The 27,811-nt window shown below is 43.0% G+C and overlaps 2 protein-coding genes across 5 annotated transcripts in view; one reads left to right on the top strand and one right to left on the bottom strand.

Moving 5' to 3' along the window:
- The window catches only part of DOK7 (docking protein 7), a 253,658-nt gene that overhangs the window by 120,213 nt on the left and 105,634 nt on the right, over positions 1-27,811 (bottom strand). For 3 of the 4 annotated variants that reach the window (XM_075930820.2, XM_075930821.2, XM_075930818.2), the window contains one exon: positions 24,681-27,068. The exons of the other annotated variant lie outside the window; for it this stretch is intronic. The gene's annotated coding sequence lies outside the window, so the exon portion shown is untranslated. Of the gene's footprint in view, positions 1-24,680; positions 27,069-27,811 lie in introns of those variants that run through there. 4 annotated transcript variants of the gene reach the window in all.
- On the top strand, positions 10-25,361 carry LRPAP1 (LDL receptor related protein associated protein 1). The gene is made up of 8 exons (XM_006128250.4): positions 10-350; positions 6,474-6,618; positions 10,753-10,877; positions 13,775-13,895; positions 14,915-15,073; positions 16,096-16,178; positions 21,860-22,036; positions 23,262-25,361. Exons 1-8 carry the CDS (start codon positions 171-173, stop codon positions 23,325-23,327), a joined length of 1,056 nt encoding a protein of 351 aa, XP_006128312.1. The 5' UTR covers positions 10-170; the 3' UTR covers positions 23,328-25,361.

The raw sequence follows: 27,811 nt of genomic DNA, 5'->3' as shown, positions 1-27,811 counted from the left end.
CTGGGTCTTGTAGTGCGGCTTTGTAAAGCTCTCCTGTGTCTCCACGGTACAACTAGAGCAGGGAGGAACAGTGCATTGCCGGGGTTGTGGGTCTCCTCTTCGGTCCGGCCGCTTGTTGGGGCGACTCTGCAGCAGCAGCAGCAGCAGCAGCAGCACGGACGGGCTGGGCGATGTCCGCCGTTTGGGAGCTGCTGGCTCTGAGCTTCTCTCTGCTGCTGGTGGTCTGGGGCCAGGGGAGTAAGTACTCCAGGGAGGCGAATGAGGCAGCTGCAGGCGGCGGCCCCAAGCGCCCGGAGGCCGTGGCATTCAGGGTGGTGAAGCTGAACCAGATCTGGGAGAAGGCGCAGCGGGTGAGTAGCTAATTCGCTTCCTTGAAGCCGCATCCCCCTGGGGCTGGGTCACCATGCCTGCGCTGGGAGCGTTTTCAAGCCTCCCTGCCTGAAGCTGCCCCCCGAATACGACTTTGGGAAGCTGAACAAATGTGCCCCGATCTTCAGAGGGCTGATCGCCTGCAGCTCCCCGCGCCGGGTGCGGGGTGCGGCAGTAACTTCAGCCAGTCGGCCTCTCCAGATGCCTCCGTAAGGATCGTGGGGCCTGCCTTTAGGCACCTGGTTTTCAAAGCATTGGCCCAACTGCAGGAAAAAAGCTTAATTGTGAGGCATGGCGCTCTCCCTCCCCGTATATTTGATGGTGGTATGAAGTTGTACAACTGCCTCTGAGTCTTTCTTTGGGTAATGCTGAAATGTGGGGCAACCCGCACCTTATGCTGACTCTAAATTGTGATGAGACATTAGCTCACCTCCATCTTAGGTACTTCTATCGCCCCCCTGCATGCTCGTATCTGGGCACCGAACACGGTTTAACATTTCTGTCAAAGTGCTATGATCCATGGCTACGTCTACACTGGCATGATTTTCCGAAAATGCTTTTAATGGAAAAGTTTTTCGTTAAAAGCATTTTCGGAAAAGCGCGTCTAGATTGGCAGGATGCTTTTCCGCAAAAGCACTTTTTGCGGAAAAGTGTCCATGGCCAATCTAGACACGCTTTTCTGCAAAAAAGCCCCGATTGCAAAAATGGCAATCGGGTCTTTTTTGCGGAAAACAAATCTCAGCTGTCTACACTGGCCCTTTTGCGCAAAAGGACTTTTGCCCGAATGGGAGCAGCATAGTATTTCTGCAAAAACACTGACAATCTTACATGAGATCGTCAGTGCTTTTCCGGAAATTCAAGCAGCCAGCGCAGACAGCTGGCAAGTTTTTCTGGAAAAGCGGCTGATTTTCCGGAAAAACTTTCCAGTCTAGACATAGCCCATGAGTTTTACTGATTTGAGCATGGAGGCGGCGGCTACGTAAGTTGTCCAAGATCACAGGGACAGTCTCTTGAGGAGCAGAGACTTGAACTCAGATCTCCTAAGCTACTGCTGTAACATCCATGTTTCAATAAACACGTAGACACTGACTCTAAATTCCAGTGTTGTGCCCTCAGTATGTACCTAGGCTATGGGTCTCCTTGTGCATTTGGGCAGAGAGTTCAGATACTTTGCCCTCTTCTCATACCCACAGGAGTCTGCAGCTCTCCCCTTAACTCCAGTGTTCTCCTCACCTCCACAATTCTGCACACAAAGCAAGAATGAATGTCTTAAATCTCTCTCTCCTCACCTGTCTGTGCAGGGGGAGGGGAAAGGAGTGTGCCATAACAGAGAAACCAACAGGTGGGGAAAACATAATACCAGAATGTAGGTGTGAAAGCATTTGCGACCACACTGGGATTGTCACTTAAAATCAGTTTTGCGAAACAGGCATGTGTTGTGTATTTCTGATTTGAACAACTCAGTAACACTTTTTTATACAGATATTGTATTGTGGTATTAACAAATGTGAGTTGAGGCAAATTACTGAGTTATAATACATGGGAGAGCCCCATGGTATCCTCTGAAGAGAGACAATACTTTAAGCTGAGGCTTTGTCTACACTTAAAAGTGTAAAGTGCTGCCAGTATAGCTCTTTAACATGGCATTGTGGCCATGGCAGCAACACTGAAAAAGAGCTCTTCCAGCACTATGGGTAAACCACCTTCATGAGGGGAGTTGCTAACCGTTCTGGTAGCTGTAAAACCACTGCTGTCACCTGGTGCTTGCAGTGCTGTGCTTGGTGTGAGGAGGTGTTTTTTCACACCCGAGCCAGAAAGTTGCAGTGCAGTAAAGTGGCAGTGTAGACTTGGCCAAAATATACTGAGCTGGCTTTGATAAGCAGGGGTTCTTACTACTGAATTTCACTTTTGGGTCCAAATTAATCAAAAATCTCCATTTACATTCCTCTCCTCTTCTCCTCTGCCCTCCCCCCCCCCCCCCACACACTTTTTTGGCAATCCTAGGTGATCCTTTCAGCAAATCTGCACTAACATTTTTAATATGGTAATGAAATCCCAAACCATCTTCACTGCTGGATTTCCTGTTAAAGGTCTGTATGAGCCTTTTTCCAAGACTGAGCTCTATATTATGAGCTTTAGGGACCCTGGCCTTTCTAGCCATTTATTAGAAGAAGGTGAAAATAAAGATCTCTGTGGTTTTGCATTGGGGTGGGTGTTGCAATTCCGTATTGCAAAATACAGCTATGTGTTGTAACTCCATTGCATTATTCAGTGGTAATCCAGAAACAATAAATTAGAGTGCCTTCCCTGTTTCCCAGAAATAAGGTTGGTGTCTCTCTCTGTTCATAAGCTAACCCCAGTTGTCCCTAGAATTGATACATTCACTTGACCTGTGAATTACTTGACCTGTAATTCTTATCAGAGCAAAGCAAGGGTTCCATTTATTCATTGCCTGATTCTATACCCTATAAAGTTGACTGTAGTGAGCATGGGATGAATCCTTTAATTCTTAAATAACCCTTTATTCTTTCATTGTTGCAGCACAAATACTTCTAATATCTGTCATTTTACAGTACCATTGTGAGCTTTAAAGCCTAAGAAACGATGGGTTCCAAAGTCTAGCATGATACTGTGTTGTGAAGTCCATTGAGGTGCAGGACCGTTCCAGTCTTTAATCAGAACCACTTGTCTCTTTCTGCCTTGTGGGTAATGATTACAACTGAGCCTAGCAATTTTTGATAGGATATTGTAATGTTTCACAGATCCTCTGGTGGTAGTTTCCAATGTTGGCAATTAACAATATTAAACATTAGGCAAGGAGCAAATAATTGGGCACTTAATGGCTTAATTATAAACCTCTTTTGATCAGTTTTCATTGCTACCTACAGTCAACTCTTTGTACCATTTGCTAGTGTGTGACAGTCCTTAAGGTTCCTCATGTACACCTCCCCCCCCCCCCCCCCCAATGTTTTTTGGTGATTATCATTCTTGGGACTGTGTGAGATTAACTTCGAATAGAAGCAGTGCTTTGAGTACTAGTTTCATCTGTTCTCTTTCAATATCCAGCATTTAATAGATTCTTGTACTGCATCCAATTCTGTAATCCAAAAAGGGGCCAGGCAAGAGAGTTCTGCAAATGTTGGCAAATTTGAAAGTCTTTACCCTTTTACATTTTGTAATTTTCCAGCTGTTCTTTTCTGAATTTCCCATTGGAAATATGTTCTAAATTGGATTTCTATTTTGGAAATGGAAACATTTCAAAAACAGAATACTCAACATTGTTGGGACTGAGATGATGATCAAAAGCTACTCAGCACCAATACAAAAGATGGGAAAATGGACACCACAACCATGTATGTTTCTTTGTTTTGCAGGAAAAAAGACTTAAATATTATATATAAAGTTTCCATTTAAAAAATACACCTTCATAAGGAAGTCCGTAAAAATGCATGCAGGAAAAAATCAGTGTTTGAAATAAGATCAGATTTCTGTGAAATGTCTTCATTTGAAAACTCCATTTTACCCTTTCTTTAAGCTTAAGGTTTATTATCGCATGTTTATCAAGCATATGCCATATGTAGTGGCAGTATATGATAAATTAGGCATCTGACTGTGAACAATGCAGTTCATCTTTTATTAACTAGAAACATGTACCTAATGAAAAGTTGTATGTTTAAAGGTTTAATACAACAGTTTTGAAAATCCTTGAGAGAGGGATCAGTTTGCTCTGTGAATTATTTCTAGCATATTCCTGTGTATATTCTGCATGAAAGAAAAAGTAAGCCAATACCAGTGTAAGGTTAAATATTTGCAGAATAGTAGAGTGTAGGGGAGTCAGTACCCACTTTACTCTTACACAGGTTTCTCCACAACTTCTATAAAATTGTATGAGACTGAAGTCATGACTGACCTGTTAGGGTTCACAGCATGCCCCCAAACCACAAAGTACCTAGGCTCTGATATGCCTCCCTCTTTAAAAAAAAAAAAAAAAAAAAAAAAAGGCATGTGCTAAAATCTCATTGACTGCATGGGTTTACATTCTGTGCTGAACATGGACAGGCTAGTACATGGTTAAGATCTCTGCTGAATGTAAGCCAGTGAATAGTCCCACTGAAGTGACCTAAAAGTCAAGAGGATGACTCATGTTCTCAACTCTGGGTTTGAAATCAGGGTCAGAGAGCTCAATATCTTGCAGGGTCACCTTAATGCATAACTATTTTTTCTAATTGCTCTAGATTTTAGAGTAAACTAAGGATCTGATTCACAATGCACTTGCATATTTAAACAAGTTAACAGTCCAGTTGCCTTCTGTGCTATTGAATTCAAAAGGGCAACCCATGCTTAAATTGAAAAATGTGTTTTGCTGTGCTGAAGGCTAACTTAGTGACATATTAACATAGACAATTCAGAGCACTTCTAAGTGGTTTGAGCTGCTTTTTTTGAAGTAACCTGAGGTAACCTGTTTACTCCAAAGGAGTTTCTGTGTGTAGTTTTTTCATTTCATAAATGAGAAGTCAGAGAATATTTCTAAAGCACGCTGATATCTTAATGTTTTTAAAATTGTTCCACAGACAGTGAGAAACTAACTGGTTTCTGAATGTAGATTCTGTATATCCGTTTCATTTGTTATCATTGAATATAGCTTTTATGCTGGCAAATAATTTTCACTAGATATGGTCAATAGGTCCAAGATTCCAAGCTCTGAAGTGGATCTAAACTTTCCAAAAGAAGGGGTGCTGGGATAGTAGAGATAACAAGATGCAAAAAACTCAAATGGGACCTTGCTAAAGCCAGGCTGCTGAAGTGTTGGATTTTTTTCTGACCTCACTTCCCCTTTGTCTTCCAGATCCCCTTCTAACACACCATTCACCTCCTACTCCCAAGCTGCAAAAATCAATGTTAATTCATTGTTTGATTGCTCCAATTTAAAGCCACAGAAATCAGGAATTTCAGGAGCTATGGCTTCTATCACAGCCATGCATGTTCAGCCACAATGCACATCAGTAAATTATTCCTGTTCCTGGCTCTGGTTGTGGGTTTGTTTTTGTTAAAGGTATACAACATTTTCAAGTCGATAAATCCTCTAGAAGCCTTACCAAACAAACATGAAAAAATAAAAATTCTGTCGCATGCTTTTACAGATTCCAAGGCCAGAAGGGATCTTTGTGATCCTCTATTCTGACTTCCTGTATTCTGACTTCCTGTACAACACAGACTGTAGAATTTGCTCAAGATTGATGTTGGGCTGACAAGCCTGTAACTACTTGGGTCATTCTGCTTATTCTTTTAAAAATTGGCACAATGTTAGCTTTCTTCCCATCTTCTGGAACTTCCCTGGTGTGCCAAGTCTAACGAAAATCAACATGAATGGTCCATCCAACTTCTCATGCAGCTCTTTTAAAATTCTTGGACATGAATTTTCGAGACCAACTGATTTAAAACTCTGTCTGTTCTATTAAGAACACTTCCATAGCTGCTCATAGTTATGTTGAATATTAACCATATTTTGTTGGGTCAGAAATATTTCCCTGGAGTATTTTGCACTCAGTCACTGTAGAAATCTTAGTGCATTAGAACCAGAAAGTGAAATAGACTAATTGTCCATAATGAAGAAATGGGGATGGAGGGAGGGAACAATAAATGTGATTAGATTTATCAAATGTTTTATTTTAATAATCTGCAGCATTAGTAACCGATAAAGATTTCTTTAAATCTTGTGATGTCCTCTTGAAGTTCACCTCTCCACCTGCTTTTCTTCTCTCGCCAACCAAAGCTGAAAAGAGTTAATTTCTCATTCACATTTATTAATACCAGCACACATGGCCAATGCTGCTGTTAGAGAAACGGTTGGGGCTCTGAGGAACAAAGGTAGTTTAGGCATCTAGATGTTATGGGAGCATGAATATCTGCATAAAGAAGGAGTTTATTTGTACAGTGTCTAGCACATTGTTCCCTGTGCTGTGACCAACACTGTCCCATTTCAGTGGAATATCAAATATTGTCTTCTATGCCAGTCAAGCTTCAGTGGTAACTTTGCAGCTGTATGTACGTGTGCATGTGATTACAAGGCAACTGACCACAAAGTGTTTCTCGGTTCTTATTAGCTTCATCTATCGGCTGTAAAACTGGCAGAGCTACATAGTGACCTCAAAATACAAGAAAAGGATGAGCTGAGCTGGAAAAAGCTGAAGGCTGAAGGGCTAGATGAAGATGGAGAAAAAGAAGCCAAACTTAGACGCAATTTAAATGGTAAGAAATAACTTGGTTGAAGATAAGAACATAACAAGAACAGCCATACTGGGTCACACCAAAGACCCCTGTATCCCAGTATCTTGTCTGCCGACAGTGGCCGATACCAGATGCCCCAGAAGGAGTGAACACACCAGGTAATCCTCAAGTGATCTCTCTCCTGTCATCCATTTCCAGACAGATTTTAGAGGTTTAGGGACACTATTCCTACCCATCCTGGCTAATAGCTGTTGATGGACCCTAACCTCCATGAATTTATTTAGCTCTTTTTTTGAACCCTGTTAAACACCTAGTCTTCACAACATCCTCTGCCAAAGAGTTCCACAGGTTGACTGTTTACTACGTGAAGAAAAACTTCCTTTTGTTTGTTTTAAACCTGCTGCCTATTTTCACTTGGTGACCCCTAATTCTTATATTATGGGAACAAGTAAATAACTTTTCCTTATTCATTTTTTTTTTCCACACCAGTTGTGGTTCTCTATCATATCCTCCCTTAGTCTCCTCTTTTCTAAGATTAAAAAGACTTGGACTCTTCAGCTTTCTTCATATGGGACCCGTTCCAAACCCCTAATCGGTTTTTTTTAAAGCCCTTTTCTGAACCTTTTTCAATGCCAATATATCTTTTTTGAGACGAGGTGACAACATCTATATGTGTTATTCAAAATATGGGCATACCAGGGTTTTATATAGAGGCAATAAGATAGTCTCTCTTATTCTCTATCCCTTTTTAAATGATTCCTAACATTCTGTTTGCTTTTTTGACTGCTGCTTCACACTGAGTGGATATTTTCAGAGAACTATCCACAATGACTCCAAGATCTCTTTCTCTCTCGTAGTTGTAGCTAAATTAGTCCCCATCATATTGAATGTATAGTTGGGATTATTTTTTTCCAATGTGCATTACTTTACATCTATCGACATTAAATGTAATTTGCCATTTTGTTGCCCAATCACTTAGTTTGGTGAGATCTTTTTGAAGCTCTTCACAATCTGCTTTGGTCTTAACTATCTTGTGCCAGAATTATCACTCAGTTACCTAAAGTCAGATGCCTGCATTTATTTTTGTCAGGAGGCAGTAAGCACACGAATGTCATATTGAAGCCAGAATTGGGCACAGTTTCTACAGTGGGATGAGATTCCTAGCCTCAGAAAAAGCACAGAACAAAATAAAACAGCATTTTAATTTCATTGACAACTTGCTTTTTATTCTGTTAATGATTTTCTTTCATAGAATACTAGGACTGGAAGGGACCTCGAGAGATCGAGTCCAGTCCCCTGCCCCCATGGCAGGACCATCCCTGATAGACATTTATCTAACATACTCTAAATATCTCCAGAGATGGAGATTCTACAACCTCCCTGGGCAATTTATTCCAGTGTTTAACTACCCTGGCAGTTAGGAACTTTTTCCTAATGCCCAACCTAAACCTCCCTTGCTGCAGTTTAAGCCCATTGCTTCTTGTTCTATCCTCAGAGGCCAAGATGAACAAGTTTTCTCCCTCCTCCTTATGATACCCTTTTAGATACCTAAAAACAGCTATCAAGTCCCCCCTCAGTCTTCTCTTTTTTTCTAAACTAAACAAATCCAATTCTTTCAGCCTTCCTTCATAGGTCATGTTCTCTAGACCTTTAATCATTCTTGTTGCTCTTCTTTGGACCCTCTCCAATTTCTCCACATCTTTCTTGAAATGAGGTGTCTAGAACTGGACACAATACTCCAACTGAGGCCTAACCAGCGCAGAATAGAACAGAAGAATGACGTCTCATGTCTTGCTCATGACACACCCGTTAATGCATCCTAGAATCATTGTGTGTGCAGGGGAGGGGGCTTTTTTTTTTTTTGGTAACAGCATCAAACTGCTGACTCATATTCAGCTTGTGGTCCACTATAACCCCTAGATGCCTTTCTGCCGTACTCCTTCCTAGACAGTCGCTTCCCATTCTGTATGTGTGAAGCTGATTGTTCCTTCCTAAGTGGAGCACTTTACATTTGTCTTTATTAAACTTCATCCTGTTTGGGTGGTTTTTTTTTTTTATTATTTTTTTAAATACTTTTTCAAAAATAAAAGCTCTCTTGACTTCTGAAATTGACCTATATAGCTATAATATTCTGTATAAAATCTTCATCTCAATTTTGGCACCTGCAAAAATTCAAGCTAGTATCTGAAAATACAGCACTGTGACTCTTTCGAGGTTACTTGGAGAGTCAGTTGTGGCTCATTAATTAGACCCAAAGTCTTCTATTTCTCAGTTCTGTTACTAAACTCTTCCTCCTCAAACTGCTATCCCTCAGGCTGTACTGGAGAGCGTGCTGCTCTGTGCCCATTCCCTTAAGAAGTTTGTAGTGGTGACTTGGAAAATTTTAGTTTGAATTTGTGGAGGAGCACAGTTTGCTCATGTGAAGGTTTAAAGACACAGGACCAGGGTTGGGAGGCCTGACCTTACAACTGACTTGTTGTACAAAGTCAGACTCTGTCCCTATTTTGCAAAAGGGGAACTGTGCCATAGTTAATCCCATTTAACAGTGTGTTGAGCATTGAGAAATATTGGATGACTCTTTCAGGGCCTTTGTGGGTGGCATAATGCTGCTAGCATCAGTATTATTCACATGTCATATCCTGCCCCTAAATCAGCCTCCATTTCACAAGGCTATTTTTTTAACAGTAATCTAAAACTTTATAGTCAGAGTGGTTTGAGGTCAAATAAACTATTTTAGCTATTTTTTCTGGATGCACAATAGCTGTCACTTAAGAATAGTTGGAATGAGCTCTTCATAGTGATGGAGTGTTCCCTGTAGTCATCTGAACAAACTTTAAATTTAGAAATCGGAAAGCCTCGGTGGTGTCCCTTTGTCACCATTTTGATGCCATTGCAAATGCCTGACAAATTGATCAGCAAAGAATGACATTGAACAGGATGTTTATAAGAACGTTAAGTTTCTCTTAGCTGTCTTGAAATCCTATGGTTTATAGTTGGTCATCAGTTGCAAACTGAACATACATATATACATTCATTTACAATGAAGGAAAAATATTAATATCTTACTATTGCTATTAACGTCAGTACTTGCCACCAGTTACGATATGGTTAGTAGTTATTTCCTGTTCTAATGTTCGCTATGGGAGGTCTGTGGCAGACTACTTATCCATGCTATATCTTCTTTTTTTCCTTTATAACTGGGGCACGCTGGGGAGTAAATTTCTGTATCCCATTTCAGTTTGTGCTGAATAAAAGTGACTTTGCAACTTTAAAGCACTGTGTGAAACTGACATTTGTATGGACAAAATGGGATTGGTATTTTGTAGACCGTTCAGAGGACAATCGCTGCATCTTGGTGCTGGTTTGTTTGTTTGTTTGTTTTAAAATGTGTAAACTCATTAGAAAATAAAAGATGAAAGAAAGTGGAGCTGTTTGAACCATGCTTAGTGTTTGATCTGGTCTGTATGGTATTTTGTTTTTGTTTCCTTTCTTCAGGAAGGGGATAGGGTTGATGGCCCTCATGGTAGATGTGTGTCTTAAGGAGAGGGCAGAGATGTAATGCCATGCTCTTGGGCAGAGGGCTGACAGCCTTGTCAGGTTTCTTTGCTAGGTGTGTAGGGGTGGGGCGGAGTTGCTCTGCGCTCCCAGAAGGTGCAAGGCTTCGGGCAGATGGAGCAGGACTGGGGGCAGTCAGCCCTCAGCATCATCTGGAGCCCGCTGCGCATCCTCCCCTCCCCAGCCAACAGTTAGTGCTGCCCAGTTGTGTGTTGCTCCAGTAGCATTTAAGGGGCCTGGATCTCCAGCTGACGCTGCTGCCTCAGCAGCAGTAGGTGGGAGCCCCAGGCCCTTTCAAATTCCCAGGCCCTGGGAATTCCTTCTTTGCCCCCTCCTTCCTCTGTAGGCAGGCCTACTCTTGAGAAGATCATCAGCAAGAGGGCCAAACCATGAGCCACTGCTACCTGAGTGAAAAGTTAGCCGAAGCTGTAGCTGGCTCATCAACCTCTCTATGTGACCCTACTACCACTAGCGGAAGACAGCGCATGGGTGGGCATGGATTCCACAGACTCTCAGGAAAGGTGCTTTGTTTTGTTTTATTTTTTAAAGGAGGAACCATCTTCTAATGGTTCTAAAAAGTTTCTTGTTTTTCACTTACAGTAATCATGACTAAATACGGAATGAATGGAAAGAAAGATTCCCAGCTAGCAGATACTAATTACATCAAAGATGGCACAGAAAGTGATGTGCTAGATGATCCAAGACTGGAGAAATTATGGAGCAAGGTTTGTTGCTTAACTTTTCTAGAAAGCCCTTACTTGGACTGAGAATCTTTAGAACTCTGTTTCCAAACGCTGGGCCAGGTACTATGACCTCTTCTACCAGAAACACTGGGTGTGAAGGGCACGTCTTTTCTCAGGGGATCTGGTCCGTTAGAGCTGTTCCAGCCACTATATGTATTAGGGATGTTAGTGTGCACCTGTTTTCACGATTAACCGATAAGCCTGGCCTCATCAGTTAATCCTAATGGTTACATGTGCACACATACCCCTTGCTGCCACAGAGGCAGCAGAATGTGGGGGGAGAGGCGGGAGCTAGTATACGTGGAGAGCTAACTTGTAAGCTGTGTCTCCATACATGTTGGCTCCCATGGAGCCATCTTGCCCCCCACCCTCCACTGTCTCCCACAGTGGCAACAGTGTGAGCGGGCAGGCAGGCACGAGCTAGTGCTCAGGAGGAGCTGCCCCATATTGCTGGTAGAGAGGTAGCAACGTGTGAGGGCAAGTGGGTGCCAGTACATGCAGAAAGCCAACTTTCAAGCTGGCTCCCTGCACATTCTGTCTCCCACAGAATTGGCTCTCCCTTCACCTCCCTCCCCGCACTTCTGCCTCTATCAGAGGCATCGTGGGGGGAGGGAAGGAAGGGGGCGCAGGCAGGAGCCAGTGCTTGCGGGGAGCCGTATTAAAAGCCAGGTCTCCCTGAGCACTGGCTCCCACCTGCCCCCGATATGTAAACATATAACCACTGTTTACAGTGAAAAAATTAGTGTTTATAAAAATATATAGGTGAAATCTTGATCACAGTTAGGCCAATGAGAGTTTTTTGCTGATGACTTTACAGGGAGAAGGATTTCACTCTGTATAAACATTAAGGGATACAGTTTTGTATCTTGGCTTTTGTTTTCTTTAAATGGCTAAACTAAATTTAGAAATATTTCATAGAATTATTTTTAGAACAAGTTAAACTTAAAACCCCGCCTTGTAGTGTTTGTAAGTGAAACCTTCCAGAATTTGTGTTCGTGTCTGAAAACAAGAGTTACAACTGCCTAGACTGGAGCATCAGACTGGCAGAACCTGCGAAAAGGAAATAATTAGTAAAAAGAACCATTTTTAGAATTCTTCACTTTATCATTCTAAGGTAGTATAAGGAAAAGGAAGTTTGTGTTTGTGTTTTTTTTAAATAAAATCAAATTCAACCTACCAGTGTTCTTTGAGAAATGGCAGAACAAAGAGATCACTTGGGAGTATTCCCCAACAAAATTTGAGCTGCTGACTCTACAAATATCAAAATATTTCACTTTTAACCTGTGGGAAGAAAAAACAGAGCTAAATCCATCCCTCTACCTGGGAAGCACATTGAGTTCATCTCTCATTGCAAATAGCTAGTACAATCAGAAACAGCTTGGAGCAGAGTAGGGGCACGACACACAATATGGTATTTACTTGCCAACAGAATGAGAGCTCTTTGAATAAAGGTTCTCCTTATGTATCCATCTCAATTCCTAGGGTAAGAAAAACCCTATATATTCAAGCATGCAGTTCATGTCTCCAACATCAATAACTGATAGCTTCCTAAAGAACATGTGTGACAGGGATTAGGCTCCACAATAATAAAAATAATAATTTTCATTATGTCTCTGGATATTTGGTAGGTAAGATTCTGGTCCCATTGAAGATAATGGTAAAGCTCCCATAGAATGCATGGAGACCAGGATTACATTCCATGTGTAAGTTCTGCCTTAATACCAGCACAGTGAAGCATCACTTGCCCTTGGAAATGAAAAAGGATTATAGCTTCTGTCTGTCTCATTCATAAGAATGGCCGTACTGGGTCAGACTAAAGGTCCATCTAGCCCAGTATCTTGTCTTCCAGCAGTGGCCTATGCCAGGTTCCACAGAAGGAATGAACAGAATAGATAATCATCAAGTGATCCCTGTCACTCATTCCTAACTTCTGGTAAAGATAGGGATACACAAACTCTTAAACAACAATTAGTCTGGTTTTTTTAAGTTTATCCTGTACAAACTAACTTGGCTACCCCCTGAAGCTAGGGATACCATGTCTGCCCATTCTGGCTAATAGCCATTGATGGACCTATCCTCCATGAGAGGGTAGAGGTTCAAGAGCCAGGGCAGGGGGTGAGAGGGAGGTATAGGGAGGGCTCAGGGCAGGGGTGGTGGGACTGGAGCTGCCTTGGCCAGCCCCAGAGATGGGGAACCAGGGGGGCCCCACCAGCAGTGTTCCTTGGGGGGAGTGGGACTGTAGGGTCCCTGGAAGTACAGTTCTGGAGGGGTTGCTGGTTGGCAGGGGTGCTGGCTGGTGGCCCTCCACCCCCATCTGGCACTGAGTGGGAGGGGTTTGGACAGGGGAGTCACCCACCTGGGCTGGTGGCTAGCGACATGAAAAGCCCTGGTCCTAGCTGGCCACTCTCTTCCTGGTGCGGCCCCCCCCCCCCCAAGTGGTCACTCTGCAGTATAACCGACCCTCCTATCAGTCCCTCCCTTTCTGTTTTATGGAAAACAATCCAATTCCAGGCACATACCATTGTCCTGGCACAACCCAACCCTGACCTTGCTTTAAGATAGGATAAGAGGAAGCTGAATACCACATTTGGTGGTGCTAACTCTTCCAGTTTGAGGATTTCTTGAACAAACAGACTCAGACAGATGCACAAACTCTAAAATATATATAGAAAGAGAAAATAAGATATTCTCTGTCATCTTATATGTCCCTTTCTTCATGAGCTTGCTTTTTTCACTGCCACTAAAGATTGAGGGGATATTTTCAGAGAACTATACACAGTGACCCCAAGATCCCTTTCTTTAGTGATTAAAAGCTAATTCAGACTCCCTCATTTTATATGTATATCTGGGATTATGTTTTCCATTCATATTTCTTTCAGGCCAAGACTTCTGGGAAGTTTTCTGATCAGGAGCTGGATAAGCTGTGGCGGGAATTTAAGCATCACAAAGAAAAGATTCATGAATATAATATCCTGCTAGAGACTGTGAGCAGAACAGAAGGTGTCTGGATATTTGTCTGATGTTCCCAGAGCAGTGCAGCCCTCTCTCTGCCAATTACTAAGTTGTTTTTAAAGCATCTTTAAAATCTTAAAGATGGATTCTTAGGTTTACATTAGCATTACTTTGCGTATGCTGCCATTTACAGATACTTACAAGGCACAAATCTGTGTCCTCTGCCAAGAATCTATATAACTAATGGAACAATTACTGGTCTTGTCTTTTATAATGCCTGCTTGTGTTTCAGTGAGCAAGGAGATTGTCCACAGAGCAAAATAAACTCATGGCTTTCAGGAAAATATCAGCCAGTACCTAGTCCCTGTTCTAGCATTTGGGCCCTGATTTAATGGAATATAGTTCCTTAGAGGCACCTAGTAAGCAGGGAGGGAGGGGGGAAATCAGACCCTTGGGCTTCTATCTGAGGGGGAAGGTTGGAGTTAAGACTAGAGCAATGAGGAGTCAGATTGCACAGACCTTACCTGGGAGCAGGGCCCAAATTGATGGGAGCTAAGGTAGTTTTATGCCACTTGTGTGTTACGGGCAGCTAAGACTACTAGAGGTCAGTCTGCTGCTTGGCACAGGATAGGACATCACCTGAGGTTGCTCTAACTTAGGACTGGCTGCTAACAGCCCCTCTGGGCCATTGCGGAGGTCCTTTTTAGCAAGGGCACAGGACCGTTCTGCCCTTGTTCCTGTTCCCTGGAGTAATGCTGTGGCACTGCTGAAGGGATTTCAGGAAATGGGGTAATATAATTCTGGATCTTGTTGAAATTGCTGACCTAATTGATGTTTTCTAGATAGAATATTTTTACATCTCTTCTGTCCAAAGTGTGCACACATTGAAAAGTAAACACTCTTAAAAATCAGTGCTATTAAAGTGCATTGTTAGTGATAATTTACAAAGGGATCAAGTGCTGATAAGAACTGAGCATCGACTGCTCCCATCCAACTTGCTGGGACTTTCAAATATTTCTGTCCTTTTGGGATATGGCCTCTTATGAATTTTTTTTTTTTCATAACAGAAATCCATAAAAATCTGATCAACCCCCATGAGGAGAACGGGCTCAAAGAGGAAATCTTGTATGGCAAACACACAGAACTGAAAGACAAAATGCGAAGCATCAATCAGGGATTTGATCGCTTGCGTAAAATCAGCCACCAGGGATACGACACAGCCAGCGGTATGATTCACCCTGTTTCACATTCATTTATAATCTGTTTTATGAGAAGTCAGTAGGCAAATAACCCATTTAATCCAAATGAGCCTTGTACAAAGTACTGACTAACAGACTTGAGCCATTTAAAGGGCCTACTCTGTTTATTTACTGATTTTTAGGGAACAAGTGCCCTGTGTGTCGCCTACAGAGGCCACTCCTATAGGACAGGAAATAGATTCTCATGATGCTTCCTATACTTGTGGCTTTTGGTGGAATGGGGAAATGGGACATGTCATTGTCCCTGAAAATGATCAGAAGGTTTAGCTCTGATAGGCTGAGATCCGGGGAGGCACAGAGCCAACTCTGCAGAGACTCTGTGGGTAGTCGTTCCTTACTAGCTACTCATAGCCTTTCTGCAGCATGGTTCCTGTGAATATTATGCTGCTAGAGCTGCCCCGGTGGCAGCTGTCCCAGGAACTTCCCCTTGAAGAAAGGAAGTTTCTTTGATATTGGGAGCACCGACTCTGGCCCCATTAGGCATTCTTACAATACAAAATGTAAATCTTATAATCAGAGGAAATATCCAGTATGTTAATGCTGATCCTGTCAGCACTAAACTTACCAGCAAGAGTTCCACAAGAATTTTCTGAGAGACTGCCACAAGATGTAGGTAAACTCCACACCATCCCCATCTCTGGATCCCTGTGGAGGGCTAAACTCCTGTCTTCTAAGCCCATGCAACAGAAACCAGCTGGGATTTTATTTTTTTACCATAAAGGCAGAGGGTAACAGAGACCTTACTCAAGGTGTGGCCCCCTTTGGGAGTGTGTGTGTGGGGGGTGAGGGGGGAGGATTTTTTTTTTTTTAAAGGTCTCATATCCACTATGCTAAACATCTAATGAAAATGTTAGGATTTGGACTCAGTAATGCAGTGCCATTGGGTGCACATTTCTCATGTAGAGCCATGGAGGGGTGGTGTTAATTAGTCTTGTCAATGTGATCTCAAAAATGAACAACTTAAAATAATTGTGTGTGTATTGATTTAGAGTTTGAAGAACCCAGAGTGATTGATTTATGGGACATGGCCAAATCAGCCAACTTTACTGAGAAGGAACTTGAATCATTTCGGGTAAGATAGAATTTAGATAAGGGTTTTCTCTTCAACATTAAGAAACACTGTGTACGCTATATTCAGGGTATAATGATGCACCCTTCTCCCCCTTCTGTCGTTCTTCACTCGAGACAAAATTGGGACCCAGTTTGCAAACAGCAAAATAGGGATGTTAAATATTGGCTAATTGAATAGTCAGTCAGCCTCATGAATTCTTATCGGTTACTCGACTATTCTATAGTCCCCAGAGGCAGGGCCAGCAGCCAGTGCACTCCAGCCTCACTCCTGAAGAGTCCCCTGCCACTCCGTGCTGCTGCCTCTGTAACCGAGGCAGCAGCGTGGGGTGCCAGATGGGATGTGGTCCATGAGGGAAGCCAGTTTAAAACCAGGTCCCCTCGCAGACCAGCTGCTTGTCATCCCATGCTGCTGCCTTGGATACAGAGGCAGCAGGGAATAATGGCAGCAACACATATCCAGGGGGCGCATGCTGCGCTCCTGGACCCGGCATGAGCTGGAACTGAGTCAGGCTGCCTTCCCACCTGGCTCCTAATATATTTCAAATGCAGAACTGCAGCAGAGTTAAGTCCCAGACCCGGCATGAGCCAGGACTAAGCCAGGCTGCTGCCCAGCCTACTAAAAAATTTACTGGCAGTGTGGCAGAGGGAACGCACGTAGTCTATAGCATTAACCTATAAGTTTTTACTTATTGGTTAATTGACTACACTGTTACATCCCTACATCTAAACATGTGTAACTTTTTACTGATGTGAGTATTCCATGGTGTGTAGTGGAATTATAGCTGAGTAAAATTACATGTGTGCTTAACTGGAGGTGTGCATAACGTAGTGAATACAAGCAGAGAGAGGGTAAGTTTAGAAGATAGGATACACAAAGAACAAGTTAAAAATCACTTAGGAAAGTTAGATGTCAGCAAGTCACCAGGTCCTGATGAAATGCATCCCAGGATACTCAAGGAGCTGATAGAGGAGGTATCTGAGCCTTTAGCTATGATATTTGAAAAATCATGGAAGACGGGAGATTCCAGAAGACTGGAAAAGGGCAAATATTGTGCCCATCTATAAAAAGGGGAATAAGAACAACACAGGAAACTACAGACCGGTCAGTTTAACGTCTGTCTCAGGGAAGATAATGGAGCAGGTAATTAAGGAAATCATATGCAAACACTTGGAAGGTAATAAAGTGATAGGGAATAGCCAGCATGGGTTTGTGAAGAACAAGTCATGCCAAACTAATCGGATAGCTTTCTTTGATAGGATAACGAGCCTTGTGGATAAGGGAGAAGCGGTGGATGTCATATACCTAGACTTTAGTAAGGCATTTGATACGGTCTCGCATGATATTCTTATTGATAAACTAGGCAAATCTAACTTAGATAGGGCCACGATAAGGTGGGTGCATAATTGGCTGGATAACCGTAGTCAGAGAGTTGTTGTTAACGGTGCTAAATCCTGCTGGAAAGGGATAACAAGTGGAGTCTGAGTCTGTTTTGGGACCTGTACTGTTCAATATCTTCATCAATGATGTAGATATTGGGATAGAGAGTACGCTTATTAAGTTTGCAGAGGATACCAAACTGGGTGGGGTTGCAACTTCTTTGGAGGATAGGGACATAATTCAAAATGACCTTAGCAAGTTAGAGAAATGGTCAGAGGTAAACAGGATGAAGTTTAATAAAGAGAAATGCAAAGTGCTCCACTTAGGAAGGAACAATCAGTTCCATACATACAAGATGGGAAGCGACTGTCTAGGAAGGAGCATGGCGGAAAGGGATCTAGGGGTCATAGTGGGCCACAAGTTGAATATGAGTCAACAGTGTGATGCTGCTGCAAAAAAAGCAAATATGATTCTAGGTTGTATCAACAGGTGTGTTGTAAGCAAAACTCATGAAGTCATTCTGCTGCTCTACTCTGCACTAGTTAGCCCTCAGCTGGAGTACTGTGTCCAGTTCTGGGCGCCACATTTCAAGAAAGATGTGGAGAAATTGGAAAGGGTACAGAGAAGAGCAACAAGAATGATTAAAGGTCTAGAAAACACGACCTATGAAGCCAGGCTTCATGAACTGGGCTTGTTTAGTTTGGAAAAAAGAAGATTAAGGGGGGACATGATAGCGGTTTTCAAATATCTAAAAGGGTGTCCCAAGGAGGAAGGAGAAAATTTGTTCCTCTTGGTTTCTGAGGACAGGACAAGGAGTAATGGGCTTAAAGTGAAGCAAGGGAGGTTTAGATTGGACATTAGGAAAAAATTCCTAACTGTCAGGGTGGTCAAATATTGGAATAAATTGCCAAGGGAGGTGGTGGAATCTCCCTCTCTGGAGATATTTAAGAACAGGTTAGATAGACATCTGTCAGGGATGGTGTAGACAGAGCTTGGTCCTGCCTTGAGGGTGGGGGGCTGGACTCGATGACCTCTTGAGGTCCCTTCCAGTCCTATGATATAACTACAGTCTACAGAAGAGATGTGGGGGGGGGGATTTGATAGCAGTATTCAGCTACATGAAGGGGGGGAGGGGTTCCAATGAGGATGGAGAGAGGCTGATCTCAATTATGACAGAACAAGGAACAATGGTCTCAAGTTACAGTGGGGGAGGTCTAGGTTGGATATTAGGAAAAACTATTTCACTAGGACGGTGGTGAAGCACTGGAATGGGTTACCTAGGGAGGTGGTGGAATATCTATCCTTAGAGGTTTTTAAGTCCTGGCTTGACAAAGCCCTGGCTGGGATGATTTACTTGGGGTAGGTCCTGCTTTGGGCAGGGAGTTGGACTCAATGACCTCCTGACATCTCTTCCAACCCTAGGATTCTATGAACTGTTGGTTACTTTGTGCAAACAGGCCACCTTTCCATCGTCCTCTTCTATTCCTCTGTTGTAATGAATGCTGATAGAAACTAAAACTAAGAAATATCAGCTAGCTAAGTTCCCCACCAAGTTGTTGTTTTGCCCCTGGAGGAGGGCTGCTCGTGGATCATTTCCCAGGAAGGATCAGTGCACAGCTAACCCAGAAATGCACCATGATTCTGTTTAGTATAAATGCCTTTTGCTAAATCAATTACTGTGGTGCTTGTGCTTGCACTCTCTGGCTTTTTTTTAATGACATTTAAAAAATCTCAATTTAGTTTATCCCATGCCTGGCTGTCCTGTTTCCCCAACTACCAGGGGGACAACAATCTCTTGCATTCGTGGCTGGGAAAGCGGTGTCCACTTGTGAATTTCTATCTGTATTTATGGGATTCCCATTATAACTCTCCTGTCATGGCTCTGCCCACTTTCCAGATGAGTAAGTGAGGCACAGAGATCAAATTACCTGCCTATGGTTATGTGCAAAATCTGGAAGAGCCAGTAATTGAACCCAGATCTACAGCGTCACAGTCCAGCTCCAAGATCATTCTTCCTTCTGAGACTTGGAGCCTGATTTCCATACTCAATTAAATATGTTTGTTACGTTGACCTCCATGAGCTTTGGATCAAGGATACAGCAGTGAGAGAAAGGTGAATGAGCCCAGTGGCATCTACCCCTAGCATAAGGATGAATCCCCTTTCTTCTCAACAATAGGATCTAAAGCAGGGATGGGGAACCTTTTTTGGGCCGGGGGCTACTGACCCACACAAAAAAAATAAGTCGGGAGCCACACACAAGTGAGAATCAAAAAAACCCTAAAACAAGCCCTCACTGACGTGACCCCTGACTGAGAAGGAGACAGACTCTCCCCACATTCACACTAGAGCGTAGAGAGGCCCAGGCTAGTAGATTTTGTGTGCTCCAGCTCTGCAGGAGGATGGCAGGGAGGCCGGAATGCCAGTGTGGGCTCCCCAATGCTGAGGGGGAACCCCAAACCTTAGGGACCAGATCTTGGCAAGCCAGGGGCTGCATCTGGCCCCCGGAACTTAGGTTCCCCATCCCCAATCTAAAGTAAGAATATGACACAGACTGAACGTTTAGGCAGAAATCTTTCTGTAGGGAAATGCCATGCACCAGCTGAGAGGTGTTGTCACCTGCATAGCCCACGCTAGGGGATCGTGGCAGGAGGATGGTAAAGGTCACAGGGTGCTCTGCTGACTTATAATGTGGGAAGAAGATTTAAAGGTACACATTGGCTGAAATTCCTTTTAATCATGTTTAATCAATTCAACCGCTCAGGCGAAAGTCAGTTACTTTTGCTGATGTATCAGGTGAACCGTATGACACTTTATTTTATTTGGATGATGTGCCAATGCTGCACCCTTCCCTATAGTTTGAACAGCTAATCAGCTGCAGGAAAACCCAGTGCTATCTTAGTGTAACGTGCAGTGTGTAAAACAGACTAGAATGCCATATAGCAGGATAATCATTTCCTTCTGCAGTGAGACCTCTGCTTCTGAAACTGGAGCAGACCCATTAGAGTGGGAAGTTTGTTTTGTTGTTTTTTCCCACCAGGTCAAAGTGAAAACTCTGCCAAGCTAGATCTGAGTCAAACTAGCGGCAGACATTGTTTAAGGGTATGTCTACAGCACCGCTGGAAGCGAGCCTCGCAGCCTGGGTAGACAGACTTGCTAAAAATAGCAGTGTGCATGTTCCAGTAGCAGCCAAGAGTTGGGCTTGCCATCCACACTTGGGGGTAAGGTGGGTCCCCACTTGAATGGCTAGCATAGGCTTCTGCTGGTGCTGCAACATCCATAGTTATTGTTAGCACTTATTTGTCCAGTCACGCTGAGAGACTCACTCTCAGCTCAAGTGTAGACATTCCATACATGGTCTGCGGGAAATAAGTGTGGTAGTTTTCAGTCTGGTTCTTCATGCACAAGAGTTACATTGCAAAGAGAACCATCATCATAATTGGCACAACATTTGGTATTGTTGGTAGCCCCTGCAATGTGGGCAGGCCCCAGAACTACATGGAGACTAAAGTATCAGAGGGGTAGCCATGTTAGTCTGAATCTGCAAAAGCGGCGAGGAGTCCTGTGGCATGCATCTGACGAAGTGGGTCTTTGCCCACGAAAGCTTATGCTCCTACACTTCAGTTAGTCTGTAAGGTGCCACAGAACTCCTCGCCGCTTATGGAGACTAAAGTTACTCTTGAACAGTGAGGTCCAACAAGAGCCTACCTGGGTGTCTAGGGAAGCTTGCATTTTTGCTGCCTCTGCCACAGTATACAGGAGATCTACTTTTTGGTTGGATGTATTCCTGGAGGTTTCATCACATAATAATTTTTAATTCCTCGAGACTCCAGGGCAGTCCTGGAGAGTTGGCAGCCCTAGATGTCACTGATGTCAATCTAGCCCCTTTCAGCATTAGTTGAAGAGGTTGTCACTTGGATCTATTCCAGGTACGTCACAGCTTATGGTAAAAATAAACCAATCAGGGGATGACTGGGCCAATTAGAAAAGAGCTAATTCTGAGCATTAAGGGTCTGATATTGAAAAGTGAGCTCTGTATTGTGTTGCAAAAAATGCAATGTATAAACTTACTTTCTATGGCATTTGTCACTACAATGTCCTTGTGGCTTTCAGACATTAATGGCCTCTTTGAAACTTGTGCAATAGATGTTTTCCTCCAAAACTGAATATCTGGATGGTTGTGAAGATCCGTTACCCAAAGTTCTTAAGAAGCAGAGAGCGGGAAGGGCTTTAAGTGAGTGAGAGTGATTGATTCTTGAAAAGAAGACTGCATTTAGCCCTGAAATGTGTATTCCTTGTTTTGTAGGAGGAGCTGAAACATTTTGAAGCGAAAATTGAAAAACATCATCATTACCAGAAACAGTTAGAGCTTTCCCATCAGAAACTGAAGCATGTGGAGGGGACAGGAGATAAAGAACATCTGAGCAGAAACAAAGAGAAATATGTCATGCTAGAAGAAAAGACGAAAGAACTGGGCTATAAGGTCTGTATAAATACTACATGTTGCGAAGTACCCCCATGGAAGGTTTAACTCTCTGCTTTAGAGGTAATTTGGATCTTCCTGTGTGTTATCCAGGCTATTGACTTATTTGTTGTTAGTCTTCATTTGTATTACAATAGTGATGTGGGGCCCTGTCACAGAAGCTGGCTCTTTCAGGAGGGTCAGGGACTAGCCTACTTGTAACAAGCACTAATAAAGAAGAATGAGCCAAATCAGGCCCAGGTAGAAATAATTAAATCTCATGGTGGCTGGTTGGCAGCTAATAAGCCTGATGACAGGGCTCAACTGGAGTGGTTCCCAGAGACTGGAAGCTCCTGGGGAGAGGAGCTTGCAGGAGAGACCTGGAAGGTGTGTTCCTAAAACAGGAAACACTCAAACTCTGTCAGGAAACCCATCCGGCCTGTCAAGAACCACACACTGCCCAAGAGGAGCTGCAGTTGACAGATCTTTACAGGCCCCTGGCTCCAGGGAAGGATTCTTCCCAGCTAATGGTAATAGACATGACTCCAAGCTAGGGATGCAAGCCAAGCAAACCCTGCTGCAGCTGGACAGCAATCGATAAACTAAGACTGACTGTCTCCCAGCTGACAGTATTTGCTTGTGTTTTCATTGGGTCTTTGACTAATAAACTAGACTCCTCAGAATGACTGTAGTTTCATATATAGTCTTCGTGGATTTATTGATGACATGAGGTGGAAAGCCAGGCAGGCAGCATTTATAGGCACGTGGCCAGAATGGGGCACTGTAGGGCAGGGACAGCCTGTAACAGATCCTGTTTGTTATTGGGGTGCCGTGGCGCAGTTCAAGCATACTAAAGGACTGTCTCAGTCTTGCAGAATTTACAACAAAGCGAATAGACAAAGCGAAAGGTGGAAGGAAGAAATAAGTGTTGTCCCCATTTTAATGGGCAAGTTTATCCAGGCTTACACAGAAGCCTCCAGGAGAGCTTGGCATGGAAGCCTGAGTCCCAGTACAATGCCTTAACCACAACACCATCCTTCTTGTCACTTCAGGAAATCCTGATTTGGAATATTGAAAAAGTTCTCAGTTGCTATGATCAAGTAACAGGTTTGGCTTTTTGGGAATTGAGCCTTAAAATTCTCAGTCGTTTCACAGGTCCATCAAGTGCAATACACACCAGTGGTAAAATGTGAATATGTAAAAACATTTTCTGATCACTTAGTAAATATATTTTTGCCCTTTTTAGGTGAAGAAGCACCTACAAGACTTAGCCACTAGAATCTCAAGAGGTCTTCAACACAATGAACTCTGAACATATTTTCCATGTTGTAGAAAACACCCAAGAAAGCACTTTTCCTGGGACTTACTGAATACCCAGAGAAACAAAAAATTAAATAGTAAGCTTCCAACAGGATTGCAAGGAATATGATATCAGTCCTTTTATAGTTTAGTCACTGAAGTGACCCCTTGATTGTGAAATTAAATGAGTCGGTTATAAATATACATTTAATTTGCAGATCTTTTATCATTTAACTCTTTAAATTTTGCATCTGCATCACATCAAGTCTTTCAAATAATCATTCAAAAAAAAGTAGACACTGTTTATGAGCTCTGGTGGTTGTACTTGGAGGAGGGGGGAGATATATTTCCCAGACCAGTTGAACTAAAGCATGATGCTGCAAAGATTTAATAGAATAATCTAAAATTATAGTCTAATCTAGTGCCCACTAAAGTAGGGATGTAATAGTGTAGTTGATTAAGCAAAAGCTTATCGGTTAATGCTGTAGATGACACACAGTTCCCCTTCCCCACAGCCTGGATCAGTTCTGGCTTGCGCTGGGTCTGAGAGCTCAGCAAGCTCCCTTCTGCACCCAACTCTGTCCCAAACCTCCATAGACATGCAGCCCTTGACCACTTGCCAAAAACTTGGAGCAGCCCTGCATTAGAAATTATTGCCCATCTCTATGATAATCCATGAACTAATGCCATCTGAAGATCACTAGACTGAAACTGAAAGGAGCATTCATATGCAAAAGGTTGTTTGACCAAAAGTCCTTGGTGACAAAGTATCTTTTTTCTGTAGTCTGATTTTTCATTATGCAGACTGTCACCATTTTACTTCTGGGGCGATTCTGTGCCACTGCATGTGTCAGAATTTGTGATTTTTTTTTTTTCCCCTCGCTGCAGAAAATACATTCTGCTGGAGTAGCACTGCAGTTACACCTTTAGCCCACCAGGTGCTGCTGTTGCCGCACAAAAAGGACACCCTGTTTACTGTAGCAGCCAATAGGGAAGAGAAGTGTGTTTCCTCACAACATCCTGGCTATAGGGCCAGACGAGGGGGCACGGGTGATGGCGGGAGGGGTCTGGACAGGGTTGGGCAGGTTGTATAGACTGCAGGTCAGAACCACCAATGAAGAGGACCGACTGGGGCTGAATAGGAAGTGAGGCCAGGACATGGTGTGGGGGGACTTAAAGGGCCACACAGGGATGGGATGCAGTGGCTGCGTGTGAGTGCAGTTAGATATGAGGACCGAGAGGAAGAGCTGCAGTGACTGCATTGGGGTAGGGGCTGTGTGGGGATAGGGATGCAAGGACACAGGGATTCGGGGGGGGGGGGAGAAGTGGTTGGGGGGGCGGGTCTAAGGGACACATGGGGGCAGCAGTAGATGTACCTGACTGATTGGGAAAGGCTAGGATTAGCCGCAACCTGCATTGAGGCTACCCAACTCCCTAAAAAACTCCGTCCCTACACCTCCAAAAAACAAACCGATTCACTCCCAGGCTCCTTCCAGTCCCTCTGCTCCTCCATCAGGCCAGTTCCCTCTGCCCCCACCCCATCTCAACCTTCTCCTGTCCCCATTGCGCCCCTTCCCCCAAGAGATACTGTCCAGGGGACTACGGGGGGGCCTGACATGGGGCAGGGGTCTGACCTCCTGCATGCACTAAGGGGGCAAGAGCTGCAGCAAGTGGAGCAACCTAGCCCCCTGCTCTGTTATCCCACCTATCTCGTAACTGGGTTGCTCTGCTGCACCCTGGCAACAGGAAGTGGAGCACCCTGGCCCCACATGGCTACATTCTACTTGCAAAGTAACTCTGCCCCCTGCGCCAGGCCCCCCCAGATAATTCCCTGGGCTAATATCAATATGGGAGACCATCCCAGCTGCAGGATGATCGGTGCAGCCACCACCCCTGGGACTGCCATCCTATGGATGAGATACCCTGACTCTCTCAAGCCTGTTCACTGCTTCTGAGGGGTGTAGGAAATAAGTTTGTGTTGTAGTTAAAATGAATTATGTAAAATTCAGTATAAATGTGCCTAGAAATAAATCTATTTGTCCTAAAACATTTTCTGAATCTTTTTTTGTTGTGTCTCTGTTGCAGACAGACTTGAGGACAGGTATTGTGAAATACCAGAATAACTGAAACTCTCATGATTATACACTGTGTTATTGTGACAAGTAACAAGTGCATAACATTAAAACATCATGCACAGAATGGTTTTTGGCACAAAGTTCCCCAAGGAGTACCAGTTGCAGTGCTTGGGGGGGGGGGGGGACATGAAGCAAACTCACCCATGAAGCAAATAAACTGTGGCACAAGAATGTGATCTGAATCATTGTCTGCTTTATGGATAGTTTAATCACAGTTGGAAAGCTTAGATAAAATACATTTGTCACTGGTTTCACATAGGGCAGATTTTATTTATTGGACACAGGTTGGAGAGGGGAAGGAAAATAACACAAGCCTTTCAATACAAAAAAAATCAAAAACAAATCAGGATACTTAAACTAGGTAAATCAATGGATTGCTTGCATGCTTATATTCAAGCACATGTTTAATGCTTTGCCAGTCTAAGGCCTCAGCAGGCTGGACAATGCCATCACACATGATGCCTCCTGAAATGCACAAAGCTTCCATTGTGGGGTTTCGCTTCAAATAATTTAAGAAAAACCCCTCTCACTCACTACTATGGTCCACCACAGCATAGCTAAGCCTTAAAAAATTGAGCTGCTTTACCTGAAAATATCTACAAGTATTAGTGTCACTTCTAAAACTGTGTCAAAAATATAAAATCTCAGGCTGTTCAATTAAGATAGAAGAAATAAATAAAAAGGGCATGAAATAAAATTCAATGTGTTATATCTCACCTTTGAATACAAACAGAATAGTCTGTACATTAGAAAACAGGAAAGTTGCAGTTTAGCTACTGGAACCATAGACTGCATTTTATACTATACAGTACCTCATTGTAACAAATAACATCAAGACTCTGAATCAACATTCCCATTGCATTATAGACTGCATAAGCAACATGTATTTCAAGACACTCGTGCAGCAATCATTGGGGAATAGCTTATATGTCTGTACAAAAATATGTATATTTGTTTATTTGCGTAATACCATTAGGTAGGAAATAAAACATTCATTAAAATCTGACCTTGTTGCACAAAAGCATATAGATAGCCACATCAGAATGTTCTATTTTTCAGGAAAATATTTCAAGTGTGAGACAAATTCAGTACAATAGCTCTTGTATACCAAATGCATGCCCTCATTAATATCCATATTTATAATAGATCAGTCTCATATATGCAAATCTCGGTATATATTATTATTTACATTTCATTCTCTCCCAGCACAAATGCACAAACATCTATCTCAATAGCAAAATATGCTTAATATTTAAGCATTTAATTGACATATATTGAAGTAAAACAGACATCTTGTTCCTTCATCAGTTTGCTTAACAGAAACCTGCAGAGGTTAGTTTAAATACAATTCTCACACTGTAAACTCAAAGGGGTGATCAGCGTTGGTCTAAAATGACTCTAAACCTGTCTACTCCCCGAGGGAACTATCTTTTAATGTTTCCATACTAATCAAGAACATAAGAACATCTGTATTGGATCAGATCAAAGGTCCATCTAGCCCAGTATCCTGTCTTCTGACAGCGGCCAGTGTCAGGTGTTCCAGAGGGAATGAATAGAACAGGTCATCATCAAATGATCCATCCCTTGTTCCCCCATTCCTTGCTTCTGGCAAACAGAGGCTACAAATACCAACAAAAGAGATAATTACATTATTTTGAAACAGAGATGTGTCAACCATTGTATTTGAAACTAATATACTTTGGGGATATTTGGGTCCAGATCCAAATTTCACATCTTAGACCTCAAACACATCCAACTGAGAGTGAAGTGCTGCTTCTAATACAAATCCCTAATCAAAGTCAGGCCCCCAGCTCTAGCTTTAAAGCCATGCAGTTATCTCAAACGCTTTCAGACCCAATGAAGATGAAAATAGTCTTCAAGGATGTTAGCCCATGAAATCCTTTCTTGAAGTCACATTTGCTCCATTTCAAAGGTCAAGCATCAAGAGCAGGAAAGGGTACCCACTTTTTCTTACAAGACACCACTTTTACAGACAGAATCTAAAAACAAAGATGGAGATCCTGCCAATCCAGCAGTAGATCAGTGCCAGGGAGGAAGATGAGTAAAATTTATCCTATCAGTCATTCACCTGCCCTCATCAATTTCAAAAGTTTTGTTTTGTGTTTTAAATCTAATCATCTGGCATCTAGTCCAAGATCTGGTCTTTCCCCCCATTTTATAGGAATGTGAAGGAGACCACGTGGGCTGGCAGCAACTCCTACGACAGAAGACAGGTTAGTCGTGAACCAGGAGGAATGGTACAGCAACAGCATTGGAGTTTGGTAGACAGTTTAGTTCTTTCTCCAAACTGACAATAACCCTGGACTAGCTTCTGAGCCAGCATCCATGGCTTATTTAATTT

The sequence above is a fragment of the Pelodiscus sinensis genome, chromosome 4 (assembly GCF_052426305.1).
Source record: "Pelodiscus sinensis isolate ZL-2025 chromosome 4, ASM5242630v1, whole genome shotgun sequence".
Classification (NCBI taxonomy): Eukaryota; Metazoa; Chordata; order Testudines; family Trionychidae; genus Pelodiscus; species Pelodiscus sinensis.
Note: the sequence above shows the minus strand (reverse complement) of the source record. Positions and strands in the feature narration are given on the sequence as shown.

Excerpts from the sequence above, each read along its gene's own strand:
- LRPAP1 (XM_006128250.4), top strand. The coding sequence starts at position 171 with ATGTCCGCCGTTTGGGAGCTGCTGGCTCTGAGCTTCTCTCTGCTGCTG. Across the intron at positions 10,878-13,774 it reads TGGAGAAATTATGGAGCAAG|GCCAAGACTTCTGGGAAGTT; the intron begins GTTTGTTGCTTA and ends TATTTCTTTCAG. Across the intron at positions 13,896-14,914 it reads GACTGTGAGCAGAACAGAAG|AAATCCATAAAAATCTGATC; the intron begins GTGTCTGGATAT and ends TTTTCATAACAG.